Raw genomic sequence first — 17,408 nt, 5'->3', positions numbered from 1 at the left:
CTCCAACGCCAGGTCCACATCTAAGGCTGAGCTGCCTCTACTCGTTCTACTGATTTCCTCCTGCCCATTCTCCCTCTGAATCCTAATGCATTTTTTTTTTTGCCTTTTAATTTTATTGAGGCATAATTTACATAAGATAAAATGCATAGGTCAGTGAGTTTCGAAAACTGCCTACACCTGTACAGCCCACACTTCTCTATGGAATGATCTTGATAGGAATGTGGGTCACTTGGGTGTATGTTTTTCCATTGTTCCAGGAAATTCCTGGAGAGCCCCTTCCCACTCTAGCCTCATTTTCTCCCCTGGCTCAGGAAATCACTCTTATGTCTTTTACCAAGAAATATATCCTAGTAGTGCCTGTCCTAGAATGTCCTGTGAGTAACATTACACAGTAAATACTTGTGTCGCAACTTTCACTGGTATGACCTTGCGATCCATCCAGGTGGTTTCATGGGTCAGTAGTTCTGTCTTTCTATCGCTGAGTATTATCCCATTGTATGGACTTAACACACATTGTTTGCCATTTATCAGCTGTTAGACATTTGGGTTGTTTCCGGTTTGGGGTTATTGGGTCTAACACTCCTACGATGATTCTCGTGCAAGTCTTTTTGTGGACATATGTTTTCATTTCGCTTGGGTAAATGCAAAATGGGTGGAACTTTGGGTCATGGGGTATGTATATATTTATCTTTTTGAGAATTTGCTACTTTTAAAAATGTACCATTTTTACATTCCCGTCAGCAAGGTGTGAGAGTTCTCATAGTTCAGCATTCCTGCCTACATTCAATGTTGACTTTTTAATTTTAGCTATTTTAGTGGGCATGGGCATGAAGTAGATATTACTGTGACTTTAATTTGAATTTCCAGGTGAAGGTAAACAATTTTTCACGAACACTTTTTATTTGTCCATTTCTGTGTCATTGTGTTCCACTATTTTTATTTTTTATTTTATTTGTGTTCCACTATTTTTATTTCCTTCCTTCTACTTACTATAGATTTCTTTCATTCTTTTTTCCTACTTCCATTAAGTGAAGCTTAGATCATTACTTTTATTTATTTATTTTTAAAGATTTAATTTATTTATTTGACAGACAGAGATCACAAGTAGGCAGAGAGGCAGGCGGAGAGAGAGGGGGAAGCAGGCTTCCCACTGAGCAGAGAGCCCGACGTGAGGCTCAATTCCAGGACCCTGGGATCATGACCTGAGCTGAAGGCAGAGGCCTTAACCACTGAGCCACCCAGGTGCCCCAGATCATTACTTTTAAAAACTTCTTTTCTCTTTAAGCATTTAGAGCTCTAAGTTTCTCTCTAAGCCCTATTTTGCTGCATCTCATAAATGTTGATGTATCATTTTCTTCATTATCAGTTGGTTTGAAATATTTTCTGATTTCTTATGTGAATCCCAGTCATTCTAAAAGACTCAGTTTAAATCTTATTTCTTCTCTTTGCTGATGACCCAAGCCTAATTTTTCTTCTCTACCTCATTCATTATATATTTTCTCTTTATAGTCTTGTATATTGTTTTAGTCTCTAATTTTCCTCGTGCATGCACGTTTGTTTTATGTGTCTTTTACTGACTCCCTAAATGAACAACAGGATCCTTGATGGCAAGAACTCTAATGAGGGCTTTGGAACCTTGTTAGTATCTTGTCTGTAGTTGGCATACAGTTAATAGGCATTTCTCAAGCACCGTTAACGTGGAAGTTGCTTTGGGAGATAAAAGTTGGGTGTAATCCAGAAATCTTTTCAGGAATTAGCTAGTTTTTAAAAAGATGTTAACTAATGACATAAAATAATATAGAATAAGAGCCAAATAGAGGAATGGGCATTAAACACTCCAAGAGTTCAGAAGAGGAAGAGAAGACTATAGTGGGAATTACTTGAGGAAGACTCCAAAGAGGAAATGGAATTTGAACTGGCTCTGAAGCAGAGGAGAGACTTAAGTGAAGAGGAGGAAATGCCATTCCCTCCATGGGGTGGGGGGAACATGTGTAAAAGTACTGGGGTAGAAACATAAACTGTTCGTTACGAGGTCAGGGGAAGAGACCCAGTATGGGAAAAGCTCAGGAAGAGAAGTCAGGGATACTGTGTAGGGGGCTGAGTTTACCAAGCTGAGGATATTGGGTTTATGGGGTTATCACTTCTGATGGCAGACCTGTGATGCCAGTTTTATGCTCATGCAGTCTTCTAGCCTACTTGGCCCTCCAGATCCTTGGGGATTTCCATTCTTGGTCACCTCTGTAGCCTAGTCACTGCTCTGAAGCAGCAGTTCTGTTTTTTTGTTTGTTTGTTTGTTTAAGATTTTATTTATTTATTTGAGAGAGAGACAGTGAGAGAGAGCATGAGCGAGGAGAGGGTCAGAGGGAGAAGCAGACTCCCCATGGAGCTGGGAGCCCGAAGCGGGACTCGATCCTGGGACTCTGGGATCATGACCTGAGCCGAAGGCAGTCGTCCAACCAACTGAGCCACCCAGGCGTCCCCAGTTCTGTTTTTTTTAAGGCTGAGAGCCTGGAGGCCTAATGATCTGGTTTGTTTCCATGAAACCCTGGTCTAGCTCCCATCCTTCCTGCCTGGTCCAAGAGTATCTGCACCTTTCATTAAGAAAAAGGGAACTACGGGACGCCTGGGTGGCTCAGTTGGTTAAGCAGCTGCCTTCGGCTCAGGTCATGATCCCAGCGTCCTGGGATCGAGTCCCACGTCGGGCTCCTTGCTCATCAGGGAGCCTGCTTCTCCCTCTGCCTCTGCCTGCCATTCTGTCTGCCTGTGCTTGCTCTCTCTCCCTCTCTCTCTCTGACAAATAATTAAAAAAAAACTTTTTAAAAAAAAAAAAAAAAAAAAGAAAAAGGGAACTACCTTTTTCAAATGAATATCATAACACAGGGAACCCAAGGGCTTTTCTTTGGGAAAGGCAAAGCACTTCCCTTCTACAAACTACCATTGACCATGACCCTGTGTAACCATTCATTCACTTATTCACTCCAGAGTCCATTTTCATCCTCATCCTCAGATGCACCTGGCTGGAACACAAGAGGTGTTTCTACCCTATACAATTTTATTGTAGACCTACTGTGTGCATCATATGAAGCTAGAGGGTTTGGTGGTGTGTGTGTGGTGGGGGGTGCCCCAGACTGGGGAGAAGCTGCAGGGAACTTGCCAAAGAGTTGGGACAGCAAGGTTCTTCATGCGGTGGATACCGAGCAGCAAATTCAGAAGCTGGGCACTCTGAGAGCCCAGGGGAGGGGGCGTCAGGGCTACTTAGAGGGGGCTTCCAGAGAACTTGGGGGCTGAGGGACTGGATTTGGATTCAGGAGGGGATAATGTAAACATTGTCTTAGAGTTGCTGCGGAATGCTGCATTGTGGGAAATCATAAGATGCCTACCCGGCTGAGAGAGAAGTGTGTATGGAGGGATGGCGGGAGGACCGAAGCTTTGGAGAGGCTATTTCCTCAGGCTTCTCGAGGCGTAAATATATGCTGAAACAACAGCCAGAATTCATAGAATTAAAGGCATTTCTTACTTAGATTTAATTATATGTGTAAAATTGACTATTCTGATAATAACCCATCTTTATTTCATTTATTTATTTATTTTTAAAAAGATTTTATTTATTTATCTGACAGAGAGATAGAGAGTACAAGTAGGCAGAGCTACAGGTAGAGGCAGAGGGAGAAGCAGGCTCCCTGCTGAGCAGGGAGCCCAATGCAGGGCTCGATCCCAAGACCTTGGGATCATGACCTGAGCCGAAGTCAGATGCTTAACGACTGAGTCCCCCAGGTGCCCCAATAATCCATCTTTAAAAATGCAGTGTGAGTTATGCCCAGTGAGGTTTCTGAATGCCATGTTAAAATCAGCCTCAAGCCTGGGTCCTGCTGGATCTCTCTGGGACCCTGTCTTCAAGAGACCCAGTGTAAGTGGCAGCAAATGGAAGAGAGAAATTCTGCTTCTCTGGTACCCAGGGATGAGTAGAGGGGTGTCTTCAGGAGTCCCCCAGTCACCACCAATGGCAGAGTGGTACCCCCTTCCTCTGACTGGGCCTGGGAAGGGGTGGTCACCTGGGCTGGGCTAGGGGTGGGTGAGTTCAGAGCTCCTCAGGGCACACCCAGGGGCAGCCAACTAACCTCCCTAAGGGCCTTGAGCCTGAATCAGGCAGCTTGTTGTATGCATGTGGAGGTAGCAGCCAGCTACCTAATGAGGTAACCAACCTCATTAGGGGACACTTCAGGGGATATTCTTGAGCTCCTGACTGGTTGGTTTGAGGGGCTGAGGGACTTTGATTTTAAAAATGTACTGCCTCTGGGGATGCTGCTTTGGGGACTAAGGTAGCTTCCTCCAACCTCCCAGTGCACAGTAGAATCAAATAGGTATAAATTGCTAATTTAAAATGGAAAAAAAAATTCCTCTCCCCTGCCACCACCCATCACCAGCTGGGGCCAGCCAGTGACCCTGCGATGGATCATGCTGGTTCCCTTCATGTTTCCCAGTGGGCAGTGGGCCCCCTCTCGGCTCCTGAGGCCTGGCTCCTGGCTCAGAGCTGCTTGCCCTTTGCAGGGATACCCTCAACCCTCGCCCGGCACACCAGGCTTATTGTTTGTGGGAAGGGACATCCGTGTCAAGCTCTGTGACAAGTTTAAGGACAAAGGGAAAACTATGTAGCCCTGGTCCCAGTTCTGGGTGGGGGCACAGAGAGGGACAGAGCCCGGTCAGCCCTCTGGTCCATGTGATCTCTCTGTCCCGTCACTTCCTGTTTCGTGGCCCTTCCCCTTCCTAACTTTGACAGTTCTCTCATAGCTGCAAACATGCTTACGTCTTCTATTTCGTCCTCTTTGGTCATATCTGTCTTGGAGGTGAAGTGTGTTGAAACTTCCCACTGCCGGCCTCCCCCCTGCGCTTGGCCCCATGCGCTCTTTAGGCCTGGGGCTGCCATCCTCACGGTCCCCGCTCTGATGCCATGTTGTTTCTCACCAGAGCACGGACATCCTCAGCACTGCGGGCTACGACTGCCTCATCCAGCACCTCAACAATGGCCGCAAGAACTGCAAAGAGTTTGAAGACTTCCTGAAAGAGAGGTACCTGCTCTTCTTCCTCGAAGACAGAGGGGGAGACAAAACCCTCCCATTCAAAGGAATCATTTACACTTTGTTTGTCTTTGGGGGTCCACAGGCCCTCTGCTATAGCTTGTGGGATGGTCCCCAAGAAGTAAATGATTATTTCTGTCCTAGAGCTCTTAGAAATCAGTGACAGAGGAGATTTAGGAATGAAGCAGCACACAAAATATCATAAAATACGAAGTGAAGTGATAGGGGTGGCACTAAAAACCTCATGGGAAAGGGAGATTGTGAAGACTGGTCAGTCCAGTGGGGGACAGACAGGACCTTTGAGGGCCCTCGGAGGGCGGTGTGGATTTCATAGGTGGAGGAGTAGCCTCATGTCTGTGGGAGAAGAGCAAGACTTAGCTGATTCAGAGGCTGGGACGGGCTGGTAGGGCCACAGGGCCGTGAGAAAGATGGCGGTGGGTCACAGCATCCTGGCGGGCGGGGGGCTTGGTGTGTAGAGCGGGTCAGGCCAGTTTAGAGGACTTTTCCTTTCCTTTTCTTTTTTTAATGGATAGGACTTTTTAAAAAAAATTCCATACTTAATGGAGTAAGTTAGTTTTATGGAAAATCTTATCCCAGCAGAATACTCAGTTTCCCAGTGATTCTGGATGAAGGAGCACCTAGGAGGGATTTTTGGCCCAAGATTGAGGTCATTGCTGGGACCCAAACTAGTGAACAGATTCTATTTGTATCACACTGAATAAGAGGTTTATAACTTGGAGATCCAGACGTCAACGTGTTTTTCCATTAAGTGTTTCTATTTTCTTCTCAAGAGAACATTGGGTAACGTCACAATTCTACAGTCATCTGCCCCCTTAAAGGTCCCCAGGGAACTGGAGCCCTGGCTGGAGGGTTGGGTCTTCACCAACCCTCAGGCTCCAGGGAGCTGGCCATGTACCCCCTCCTTTAAGGGACCAGCCTCCCTCTTCTACCCAAGCTGGTTGACAGTGGTAACACCAACTTACAGTGTTCCTTTCTCCTGATGGGCATAGGAAGTGGGCTTCCTCCTTTCTCCAGCAGAGCTCTGACAAGGTAGCAGCAAACAGGCATTTCACAACAATAAGATACACAGATTCCAGAACGTCCCTTGCTTTTTGAGTTCCTCCTCCAGGAAGAACTTTTATACATTTTCTCGGGAAGGAACTAGCCTTGCCATACACCCATGAGGAGGCATTGGCTACTGACCGAAGCTTCTGTTGCCCAGGCAGAACCACCCAAGAGACCCCTGACACAATGGGGATGGTAATGGAAATCAGGGATGTCCACCTGTTTTTTTAAATGAAACACTCAGAAGAAATAAAATAAAAAGAAAAAAATAAAGTTTTTTAAAGAAGCAAGAAATAATAAAAAAATTTTACACTGCCACCTAGTACACACATGCATAAAACAAAAGATTTACAAATATCACTGCCCTATTATTTTATTCAACTTTATTTAGTTATTTTTTTTTAAGAGAGCATAAGAGAATGCACAAGTTGGTGAGGGCAAGAGAAAGAGATAATCTTTTTTTTTTTAAGATTTTATTTATTTATTTGAGAGAGAATGTTCGTGAGAGAGAGAGCATGGTGCACAAGCAGGGGGAAGGGGGCGAGGGAGAACAGACACCCCACTGGGCAGGGAGCCCGATTCAGAGCTCCATCCCAGGACTCTGAGATCATGACCTGAGACGAAACCAAGAGTCAGTGCTTAACCAACTGAACCACCCAGGAGCCCCAGAAGAGTAGCTTTTCAAATGAAGTTGGGTAATTAACTTACCATGGGAACTTACAAAGTGGCAGCTCCAGAGGCCTCACACACAGAGATCGTGTGTTTATGACTCATCAGCTCTGGGCAGAAGGGTAGATGACCTTCTGGGAGGATGTGCTTGTTCCTTGTGAAGAACTGTTCTTTCCCTTCCTTTTCTTTCTGTTTCATACATTCTCACTCAGTACAGCCACTCTCTCTAGGCCAGCCAGAGTTGATTAGTATGCTTTGGAGGTCTCTGCCTATACATCTTTACTCTGGTATTTCCCACCTGGATGTCCTCCCTTCTCCCTGATGCCTAAGTGAATTCTCCCCATCCTTCAAAGTCCAGGTCAAATTCCCTCCATCTTCTTTTCTTCTCCCCCGAACATTATCCCCTCTTCCACCTCCCCTACCTCCTTCTTCCTTTTAGGAAGCATTCTATAGAACATTCCAGTCTGAGGTCTTCCACTGGTTAACAAGGAAATGAACCTATTTTGTCCCTTGTACCTCTAGTCTGTGGACTCTCTCACCCATAGAACCCTGGGTGGGGCCAGCTTATATACCAAGCTCCTGATATGAGCAGGAAACGAATATAAAAATGAGGATCATCACCCTGCAGCCAGTAGCTAGGGGCAATTAAATGAGACTATGTTACTAGCTGCCACTTAATGAAGGCTTGCCAATACACATATAAACTACCATATATTTTGCATACATTATCTCATTCATTCTCCTACTAACCCTGTGTGGTGAGTTTTATCATCCTTATTTTACAGCGGAAGAAACTGAGGCTCAGAGAGGTTATGTAACTTGTCTAAGGTCACACAACGAAGAAAGGATAGATCTGGTTTCAAACCTAGGAAAGTCAGGTCCTGGAATCTGGTACAGTGTACTTGCTATGGTCCCTGGGACACCATAATGGATGGGGAATGGGGATATTTGGCACAGTAGATAGGCCATGCTGCACCAAGTAACAATCAGTTCTTGTGAGACCTGCCAACTGCAGAGCCTGTATTCTGAAATTTCCCTCTCATTGCTGCAGTTTAGCTACATCTTTGAATTGACTATGAATGAGGAACTCTATAGGATGGTTAAAGGGATACTCTTCGAGAACATGGGAGGAGGGGTGAGCCTCAGGAGTGCCGCATTTGGTAGAAATATCTTATTCCACTTAAGTATATGTATATAAATATAAATAAAAATCAATTTTTGGCAAATAATCCTTGGGTCATAGTTTTAAATAGTTAGTCTGTAATGTCCTAGCCTTTGCTGGTCAGGGGGCTCTGTCTGGTTTTGCTGTGATGTCCATGCTGGTGACTTAGAGATGAAGGCCACTGGTCTTCTCATAGTTCTTCTGGTCGGGTAGAGGGAGTTCTGCCTTTTAGAGACTGGTTTATATCTGAGCTTCTCCTGTCAGAGGTGCAGTTTTGCCCTCAAGGGGAGTGCCATGTGTTTTAACTAAGAATCAACCCCAAGAAGGACTCGGAGCTCTCTCTTCTGTTCCCCTCAGGGCATCAATTGAAGAGAAGTATGGCAAAGACCTTCTCAACCTTTCCAGGAAGAAGCCGTGTGGACAGTCGGAGATCAAGTAGGTGCCACACTTCGTTCTGGGTTCCTGGTGAACCAGTACTACCGGGAGCCCCCATCACTTCAGCAACAGAGCTGGCCCGTGGGATGATGTGTGTTGGGTGAAACAGTTTATAATTGTTCTCCCTCCTTATTTCCAGTTGTGAAAAATACAGAAAAATAGAAAGAAGGCTCAAATGAACTATGAAGCCACGACCCATTAGTAAAACCTTCTAGATTTAATTTGAAGTCTTTTTCTATGTATACTGTTTCATAGGGAGGATTATATTAATTTTATACTAGACGTTTAATAGAGGGGCTTAGGCACGTGCGCGCATGCTGTTTGTGACAACTGTGAGAGATGGTCTTTGCGCCATTTTATAGTTCTCACCACTGATGTGAAGTTTCTGAACGATGATTTATTTTTCTGTCATTCTCTGAATAAAGGTATGGCCTTAGGACACACTGCCTCTCATCTACAGGGCTGGTGGCTTCATGGGCAGTCATATGGACTCCTGCATTGATATTTATCGAGCTCTTTGACATTTAGCAGAAGGAGTCTAACCCAAATTGATATATATTTTTAAAAATATTTAAATATTTATTTGAGAGAGAGGAAGTGAGAGAACGAGCATTGGGGGAAGAAGCAGAGAGAGAATCTTAGGCAGACTCCCTGCTGAGCAGGGAGCCCGGTACGGGGCTTGATCCCAGGACCCTGAGATGAGGCCCTGAGCCAAAACCAGGAGTCAGACGCTTAACGAACTGAGCCACCCAGGCGCCCTGATCCAAAATGATATTTATTATATTCATACACATTTGACCTCTAACTTAGCAGATTCATAGAGAGCCTCTGCATTGTTCTCTCTGTTCTGTGACAAAAGCCAGTCAGTGTTCTTTCTAAGAGTGTAGCTCGGAGAGAAAGATGCAATGGGGAATGATTCCTGGCAATGGTGTCTCCACGGTTGACACGGAAGGTTATTTAGGTGACTTCTGTTTCTGGTACCTCTAGGATGATCTTTAGGAAGGGGCCCTGGATAAGAGCGCGAGACTCTGCTTCTACGTGGACTAGTTGGACTTTTCCATCTCCTGGACCACATGGAGAGACTCGGGTCTCTAAGGGGCTGCATTAGGGTTTAAGGCCAAAGCGCTTATGTAAAGGGTGGTAGGATATTTTCTCTTTCCACAGTGAAGAACCCTAGGGAAGAATGGAGACGACATTGCTGGGCCACCATCCCCAAGGTTCCGATTCTGTCTCTGGATTGTCATCATCCCCTGAATAAGGGAAATAGCAATTAAGTGATGATATGAGGGAACAATGTTAATGACAAATGAAAGAGCTATTTGAACTGCGCTTTTAGTGGCCCTTCAGGTGGGAGAAAAATTTTACACCCTGAACAATTTATGGGTAAGGCAGGGTTTCAGCTCCATGACTCCCCATTGAGAAAGACTTCTGGTTGTACCTGCTGCCATAGCCCTCTGCGTATCTCACTAATGCCAGTAGTAAGTCTGTGCTTCGTGAAGCTCATTCGTCCTTCTGGACCGCTGGCACATTTGTCCAATGGGATACTTTCTAGTACACTGTGTTTGTATCATTAGATGGGTAAAGTGAATGGAGAATGTGCAGTTATGTTTTTCTGCTTGATGTCTTTGTAATAATTGGAAATATTTGTGTGAGAAAAGACATGGAGAAAGAAGAATCCTCTCTTTTGGGATAAATGAACAGAGCAGCAAAAGCAAAAGAGCTAGAAGATGTGGTCAGCTGCAAAAGACAAGGGTTTTTACTTTGCAAAGTAACAAAACTTGCTACACACATATATATATATAGGAAGTGATCCATGATCTTATGCTGTGGGGGCTGGGGGACGGTGAATTCACAAAGTTCCATTCCTACTTGGGGGTTCTGACTGAGCCCAGTGAGATCTGCTTCTATGAAGGCAGCATGAGTAAGAACATTTCCAGGGCCAAGTGACCTCAGAAGGTTTACTTAAGAAGTGTAGGATGGGGGAAAACTCAAACCACAGGCAAGGGGGTCTCGCCAGGTGGAGGAGCCATGGGCTATAAAGAGGATGGGGGGAGATCAAGAGAAGGTGTGAAAAATGAGTCAGGGTCTTTCCCCATCAAAACCGTGAGGTAATAAATGTCTGTTGTTTTAAGCTGCTAAATTTGTGGTAATTTGTTATTCAGCAATGGAACACTAATGCAATGTGTTTAGTGTCTCCCCCATTAGAGCCTGAGGTCTGGGACCATGTCTGTCTCGTACCATTGAATCTTTAACATCTGCCACAACATGTGACTGATAGTTTATGTTCAAGGAGCACATGGTTGATGAATGGAAATAGGGGGCAATCAGGAGCCAGAGTTTGAACCCTTCCTTTACTGGCTTGTATCCATATTTCTAATGATCATACCTTAAAGAAGGACTGGTATTCTTATGAGAAAGGGACCATAACTCCTATGATACCATTGGGGGAAAGGAAGCATAAGGAATTTTGGCATCTTGCTCTACCCGGGTGGACAGTGGAGAAGCTTATGCCTGGGATTGAGAGAGTGAGAAAGAGGAAAGTGAACGGCCAAAGTCTTGATCCTTTGTGGTCTTCCCAAGCTCACAGGAAGAGTTAAGCTGGCAGGCCGTGAGATTCAGGCAGAGAGAAGCGTGTGGTGGCATTATGAAATTGCACAGCCAGTTTCCAGAACTGAAACTATACATGTGCTTGTTTTTTAGCACCCTGAAGCGGGCCCTGGAGGTCTTCAAGCAGCGTAAGTGATTCTCTAAACTGTGTTTGCTGGCCCTGGCAAGTGCTGAGTCTGTCTGTCCCAGAAGTGGGTTTTAATTTGAACAGCGATCTCATATTGGGTGAAAAAAAAAGTTAGAGCAGCTCCCAAGGTGAGAAGGAGCTCTGCAGAGTTGAAATGAGCAGGAGAACCTCATCCTCCACACCCCTGCGTCGTGATGTGCATTTGACTCCCTTAGAGCAGCGGTTCTCACACTTGAAATCCAGGGCGAGACCCTGGCACTTTGGCCTTTAAGTGGTCCTGTCCAGTTCTATTTATTTATTTATTTATTTGAGAAAGAGAGAACACAGCAGGGGAGGAGGGGCAGAAGGAGAGGGAGAAGCAGACACCCCGCTGAGCAGGGAGGCCCATCTCGGGACTCTGGGATCATGACCTGACCTGGAGGTAGATGCTTAACCTACTGAGCCACCTAGTCGTTCCCACTTCCTTTCTTTTCTTTTTCTTTTTCTTCTCTTTTTTCTTTTTCTTTCTTTTTTTTTTTTTTAATTAATCTCTTGCCCAACATGGGGTTTGAGTTCATGGTCGTGGATCAAGATCAAGAGTTGTACTCTCTACCAACTGACCAGACAGGCGCCCCCCACTTCAGTTCTAATAGTCCCCAGGCCAATTCCCAGAAAGTGCCTTTAAGGCTTTCTGTTCTTCCCAATACCTGGTGCTTCCAAGCTAGCAATTTTAACATGACACTGTAGACGTGATATATGCTTAAAATGTTTCTGTAGCTACTTGACTGGTTCTAGATGTTTGTAAATATTAGCTAAATAGATATTCATCCTAACTTTTCCATAGAAGGTGTCTTCTTCCCTCTTTAAACACTAATAAATACATTTCTTCAGGTGGAAATATCTTTTATGTTTCTTGTTTCTTAGATACCCCACAAGCCTAAACATGTGGGCCAAGGGAGCTTCAGCCTAAGCTGGGTCTCTTAAGCCTATAAACTTGTTCATACTTAACTTATTTTTTTTCCCCCAAAATAGTTTTATTTCCTTCTTATTAAAAAAAACATACATTTATATATATTTGTCTTAAAATTCAAACAAACAACTAACTAGTTAGACAACCATGGAGAAGATAATGAACATTTGAACTTTCACTTCATAGCGATAAGCAGTTATTGGTGAATGTGACTCCAGATGTTTAATGCAATTAAAATTATACACAAATATGTCTATTCATATAAATAAATAGGATGATACTGTTTCAGTGGTGCAGAATCTATGAGGTGAGGACAGAGCCTATGTTTTAAAATCAATTTTGAAATGAAAATATCAATTTTTATTTGACAGAGATCACAAGTAGGCAGAGAGGCAGGCAGAGAGAGAGGGGGAAGCAGGCTTCTTGCTGAGCAGAGAGCCCGATGTGGGGCTTGATCCCAGGACCCTGAGATCATAACCCTGGCCGAAGGCAGAGGCTTAACCCACTGAGCCACCCAGGTGCCCCTGTCTCTTCCATTCTTAAGCCCATCCGTTGAGGTTTTTTTTTTTTCTATCTCCATTAGTGTGTTTTTTATTTCTAAAATTTCTGTTCAGTTCTTCTTTTTTTTATCTTTTTAAATTTTTATTTATTTATTTGAGAGAGAAAGCAGAAGGAGGAGGAGGGGCAGAGGGAGAGGGACAAGCAGACTCTGCTGAGTAGGGAGCCCGTTGGGCCTCAGGGACCCAAGATCATGACCTGAGACAAAGTCCGATGCTTAACCAACTGAGTCACTGAGGTTCCCCTGAAAATATCAATGTTTTAATCATGCTAGAAGTTTGGTAGGTTATCTCTCTAGATCTTTCTCTATGCATTTGTAATTCTCCTTCTCTTTCTTAAATTGCAGACACACACACACACACACACACACACACACACACACATAGACATGAGTTTTTGTATGAATGAGATCATACTATACCTAGGTCTCTACAATTTGTTTTTCTGAATATTATCTAAACATCTTCCCATTTCAATTCACATAAGTCTGCATTATTCTTTCACATTTGAAAGTCCTGAGGGGCACCTGGCTAGCTTGGTCAGTGGAGAATGTGACTCTTGATCTCACAGGATTGTGAGTTGAAGCTCCACACCGAGTACAGAGATTACTTAAAAATGAAATCTTCAAAAAAAAAAGAAAGAAAGAAAATTTTGATCTTACAAAATGCCAGACTTCCTCCAGAAAGGTTGTACTGATTTTTCCCTCCACCAAGGGTGCTGTTTTTCCCCATGCTTGCCAAAATGAAGAATTTTCACACTTCAAAAAATTTCCCCAACTTAAAAGCAAAAAATTATATATTCTGTGGTTTCAAGTTTTACATTTCCTTCAATAGCTTTAAGGCTGAATACATTTTCAAATGTTTATTGGCCATTTAGCCAATCTTCAAAAAAAATCATGTTCTTTAAGCAGTTTCTTATAATGGAATATATATGTATATATTTCTTTTGAGTCATAAAAGTTCTTTTATATAGCTATTTACTCTTTTTGATATAAGTTACTAATAGTTTTTCCAATTTGTTATGTATCTTCGAACCTTGTTCAAGGCTGTTTTGACACACACAAGTTTAAAATTTTTTCTTAGGTCAGATCTGTCAGTCTTTCTAGCTTTAATGCCACGCTTCAGTTAGTTTTCTTAGAACAAGTAAAATAAGAATTTTGTTGTTGTTGTTGTTATTGTTATAAAGATAAGCCATGCTCATTACAAAGATCTTAGAAAATAAGGGGAAGAAATCACCAGTCATCTTTCTATCTAGAAGTAACTATTGATAGCCAAAATTTTCGTGTACGACCTTTCTCACAAATGCTCAGGCTCATGTTAGAGATGGAAAGACTATTAGAGTCATCTAATGTGAAATAAGTATTGAATTTGAAATCATAGTGGGTTTTGTGATATCTTCTACCACATAAGCTCCGTGAGCTGGAGCCTTGGCTGATTTTCAGTCCAGCCCTGGGCACACACTAGATGAGTGACAGCCAGTGGTAGGAGGCTAAGCTAAAGGATTTCCTAGCTTTGGTCTTGGTGGCCAAGGCAAGGCTGGGCACACGGAAGCACTCAATAAATGGTGACCAAGTGAAGTACGTTATTTTTACCCCTTGCTCCAATATTTTGTGCATACGTTTTATGCGGTTTTGTATATTTGAATTCAGACATATGTAGATCTTGTGTATTGTTTTTTGTTTTGTCTTGTTTTTTTTTTTTAATTCTTTTTGCAGAAGTAGACAGTGTGGCCCAATGTCACATTCAGCTTGCCCAGACTCTAAGAGAAGAGGCCAGGAAGATGGAAGAATTCAGGGAAAAGCAAAAGCTACAACGGAAAAAGGTTGGATTTGTGTATGTGTGAAGAGGTTGCTTTTCCTGTGACACAAAACTCCGAGCTTGTTTGTTCATCAGGCTCCTTGGCTCATTCCTGCCTTCATGCAGCCATGCTCTTTTAACCAACCTATGAGATTATTTATTGGGAAGCCACATGGAGACCCAATCTAGATGGTTATGTCACTGTGCCCATTTGCATCTGGGTCAGTTCTCTTTGAATTCTTGCAGAATTTAAGGGGCTGGCCTGCCTTCCTCTTCTTCTCATATCTGCTGCCACTATTCCAACTGACTGGCAAGGGGGAGCCCTCTGTCTTCAGTAGAGTCTAGGGCATTAGACCTGGAGGGCTCCCAGATCACACTCCTCCTCTGGACAAGGCAGTAAGGGAAGGGTAAGACATGGAAAAGACTCACATTCTCCCAGAGACCATCCAGTCCAAACGCCTTATTTCATAAATAGGGAAACTGAGGCCCTGAGAAATCAAGTCCTCTTTGTCTTCAGAGCAGGTGCACATAGGCTCCTCTCCATTGATGGGATTTACTCTGTTGGACTACATGGAAGGACACAGGAGTAAGCAGAGTTAATAAAACTGGCAAACATTTGAGAAGTTATAAGGATCAAGAAAAGAAGTCCAGTTTTATGATCATAAAGCATTCCTTAGAACTAGACCTTAGTCCTTAGACTAGACCAGGGCAAGACTGGACTAGACTAACTAGTCCTTAGACTAGACCAGCCACTATCCTGACTCTCTTCTATTTTGTTCCTAAATGACTTATATATCCAGGTTGGCCTGGCAGCCAAGAAGGGACCTTTAGCATTTCTTTCTTATATCTGGTCTGTAAGGTTGGAACCTCAGCTTCTCATGCGGGGGGGTGGGGGATGGGACATGCTCTTTCCTATTCGGCATCCAAAGATTTCCAGCCCGGTCTCCCAGATAGCTCTGCATGGACTTTTTGGAAATCCTTCCTCATACTGGTTCCTGGCCATCTGAAGGTCATTGTCTGTAGTGTGTGTATCTAATGAAACATCCAGCGGTTCAGGCCGACTCTACCCGTACATCCTAACCTCAGCAACGTTGCCTATGGCTCTAGGTCAGATTCTAATTCCAGCTTTTTTGGTGACTACTTGGCATTTGGAGCGGGTGAGCCTTTGGACCCTGGCTGCCTTCATCTACGGTCATTCCTGAGCTGCTCTTACAGCTGTGCCTCTTGTGAGGAAGGAAGGATAGACACTAACTTGTAAGGAACACCGTATCCTGTGGCTTCATACATACTCACGCTTCAGGTATCAGGTTTGAGAGGTGCATCTGGCCTCAGATATTTTTCAGAGCAGAAACAATATGCTTATTATACCCCCACTGGATAGTCCCACTGGTTTTGGCTCCCAATGCCAGCCCTCCCCACCTACCTAGAGGAATAACCATTTTTCAGAGGCAAAAATGCCTTAGACAGTCAGAGTCTCTGCATACATGATTTCCAGGAAGAGGAGCAGAGGGTCATTTCCTCATGGTTCTGAGTGCCTTCGGTGGCCTTGGTCACTTCAGGGAGCATTCTGTTCATTTTGCAAGGCTTCTGAAACTTCCCTTCCTAGCAATTTACGAAGACCAAATTCTCATAGCTCAAGGAATATGTTCTGAATTCTGTTACGGAATAGAGGAGCCAGTGTTCGAGCCACTGCTGTCATCCCCATTCTCTCTATCCTATGTGCTCTCTTGTGCAGAAGAGGGCCTTCAGAGCTTTCTTGGGGAAGTCCAAAGTTTATTAATAAATTTGCAGTTACTTGTGTCATGATGGACTCTGGGTTGTACCACTTCTGTATTTAGATACATTTGTTTTTTCAAATCAAACTTTGGGAGAAAATATATCAGTGCTAACTTCCCATTTTCACTGGCCCAACCCTGCATGCTTTGGTCTTCCACTTTTTGGAAACTAAGCCATTTCCACTTATCAAGGAAAGCCATTGGTTGGTTTCTTTCTTTCTTTCTTTCTTTTTTTTTTTTTTGAGATTTTATTTATTTATTTGTCAGACAGGGAAAAAGCATGAGTGAGCACAAGCAGGGAGAGCAGCAAGCAGAGGGAGAAGCAGGCTCCCTGCCAAGTTGGGAGCCTGATGTGGGACTCAACCCCAGGACCCAGGGATCATGACCTAAGCCAAAGGCAGCTGCTTAACTGACTGAGCCACCCAGCATCCTCATCAGTTGGGTTGTTTTAGAAACTTGGGCAAGGGGAAGTGTTGGCAGAAGGGCTGATCAGAAGTTAATGGTGTGCTCACTTAGACAACTAGATTTCTGCAGTGGTGAACAGTACAGACATGGTCAGCTTTCCCTCCGTGAGTGTAGAGCATGGCTAGAGACTGATGTGACATAGTCATCATGATAAAGCACAATGAACCTTAACTAGTAGGGAAGGTGCAGAGGCCACGTGAATGTACAGTGGGGACACCTGACCTCATCAGTGAGGCTGGGGAGGTCTCCTGGGGGGGGTGACCTTGAAGCTTGTCTCTTGAAGGGACAGCACATGGTCAGGGGCTCTCCTTTGATGCCCACATTCTGTTCTACGTCTCAGCTAAGACTGGGATGATCATGGCGCCATGTTGTTCTGCCTGTGTAACAAGCCATCTCGAAGAAAGGAACCTCCTGGGTTGTATAGAGTGACCTGTTTTCTGAATACAGTCTGAATGTAGACAGACAGACACACAGACCACTGAACAGATCTTTCAATAATTTACCATAGGGTCATTTGGGTCATTTATATATCTCTTCTTTCTTTCCCCTGCCCTCTCGCTTTCCCCTACCTTAGAACAGGGGTGATAGTTCTGGCACTACTTTGTGTTATCAGTAACACAGCAATTTGATTTCCACTGGGTTTGGCCTTAGAAGACTTGCCGTGACTAGGTCCCTCTGTAAGTGAATACAGACCTGAGGAGGCTTTAATCAAAGAGCTGGACTCG

At 44.0% G+C, this 17,408-nt stretch overlaps 1 protein-coding gene across 2 annotated transcripts in view; it reads left to right on the top strand.

The window, feature by feature from the left end:
• The window catches only part of LOC111142515 (proline-serine-threonine phosphatase interacting protein 2), a 68,735-nt gene that overhangs the window by 31,679 nt on the left and 19,648 nt on the right, over positions 1–17,408 (top strand). For both annotated transcript variants that reach the window (XM_022495751.1, XM_022495752.1), the window contains exons 2-5: positions 4,966–5,066; positions 8,329–8,406; positions 11,107–11,141; positions 14,362–14,468. In XM_022495751.1, coding sequence (XP_022351459.1) covers positions 4,966–5,066; positions 8,329–8,406; positions 11,107–11,141; positions 14,362–14,468 — 321 coding nt within the window. The remainder of the gene's footprint in view (positions 1–4,965; positions 5,067–8,328; positions 8,407–11,106; positions 11,142–14,361; positions 14,469–17,408) is intronic.

This window comes from Enhydra lutris, unplaced genomic scaffold, assembly GCF_002288905.1.
Source record: "Enhydra lutris kenyoni isolate GAN:26980312 unplaced genomic scaffold, ASM228890v2 scaffoldscaffold8, whole genome shotgun sequence".
Taxonomy (NCBI): domain Eukaryota; kingdom Metazoa; phylum Chordata; class Mammalia; order Carnivora; family Mustelidae; genus Enhydra; species Enhydra lutris.
Note: the sequence above shows the minus strand (reverse complement) of the source record. Positions and strands in the feature narration are given on the sequence as shown.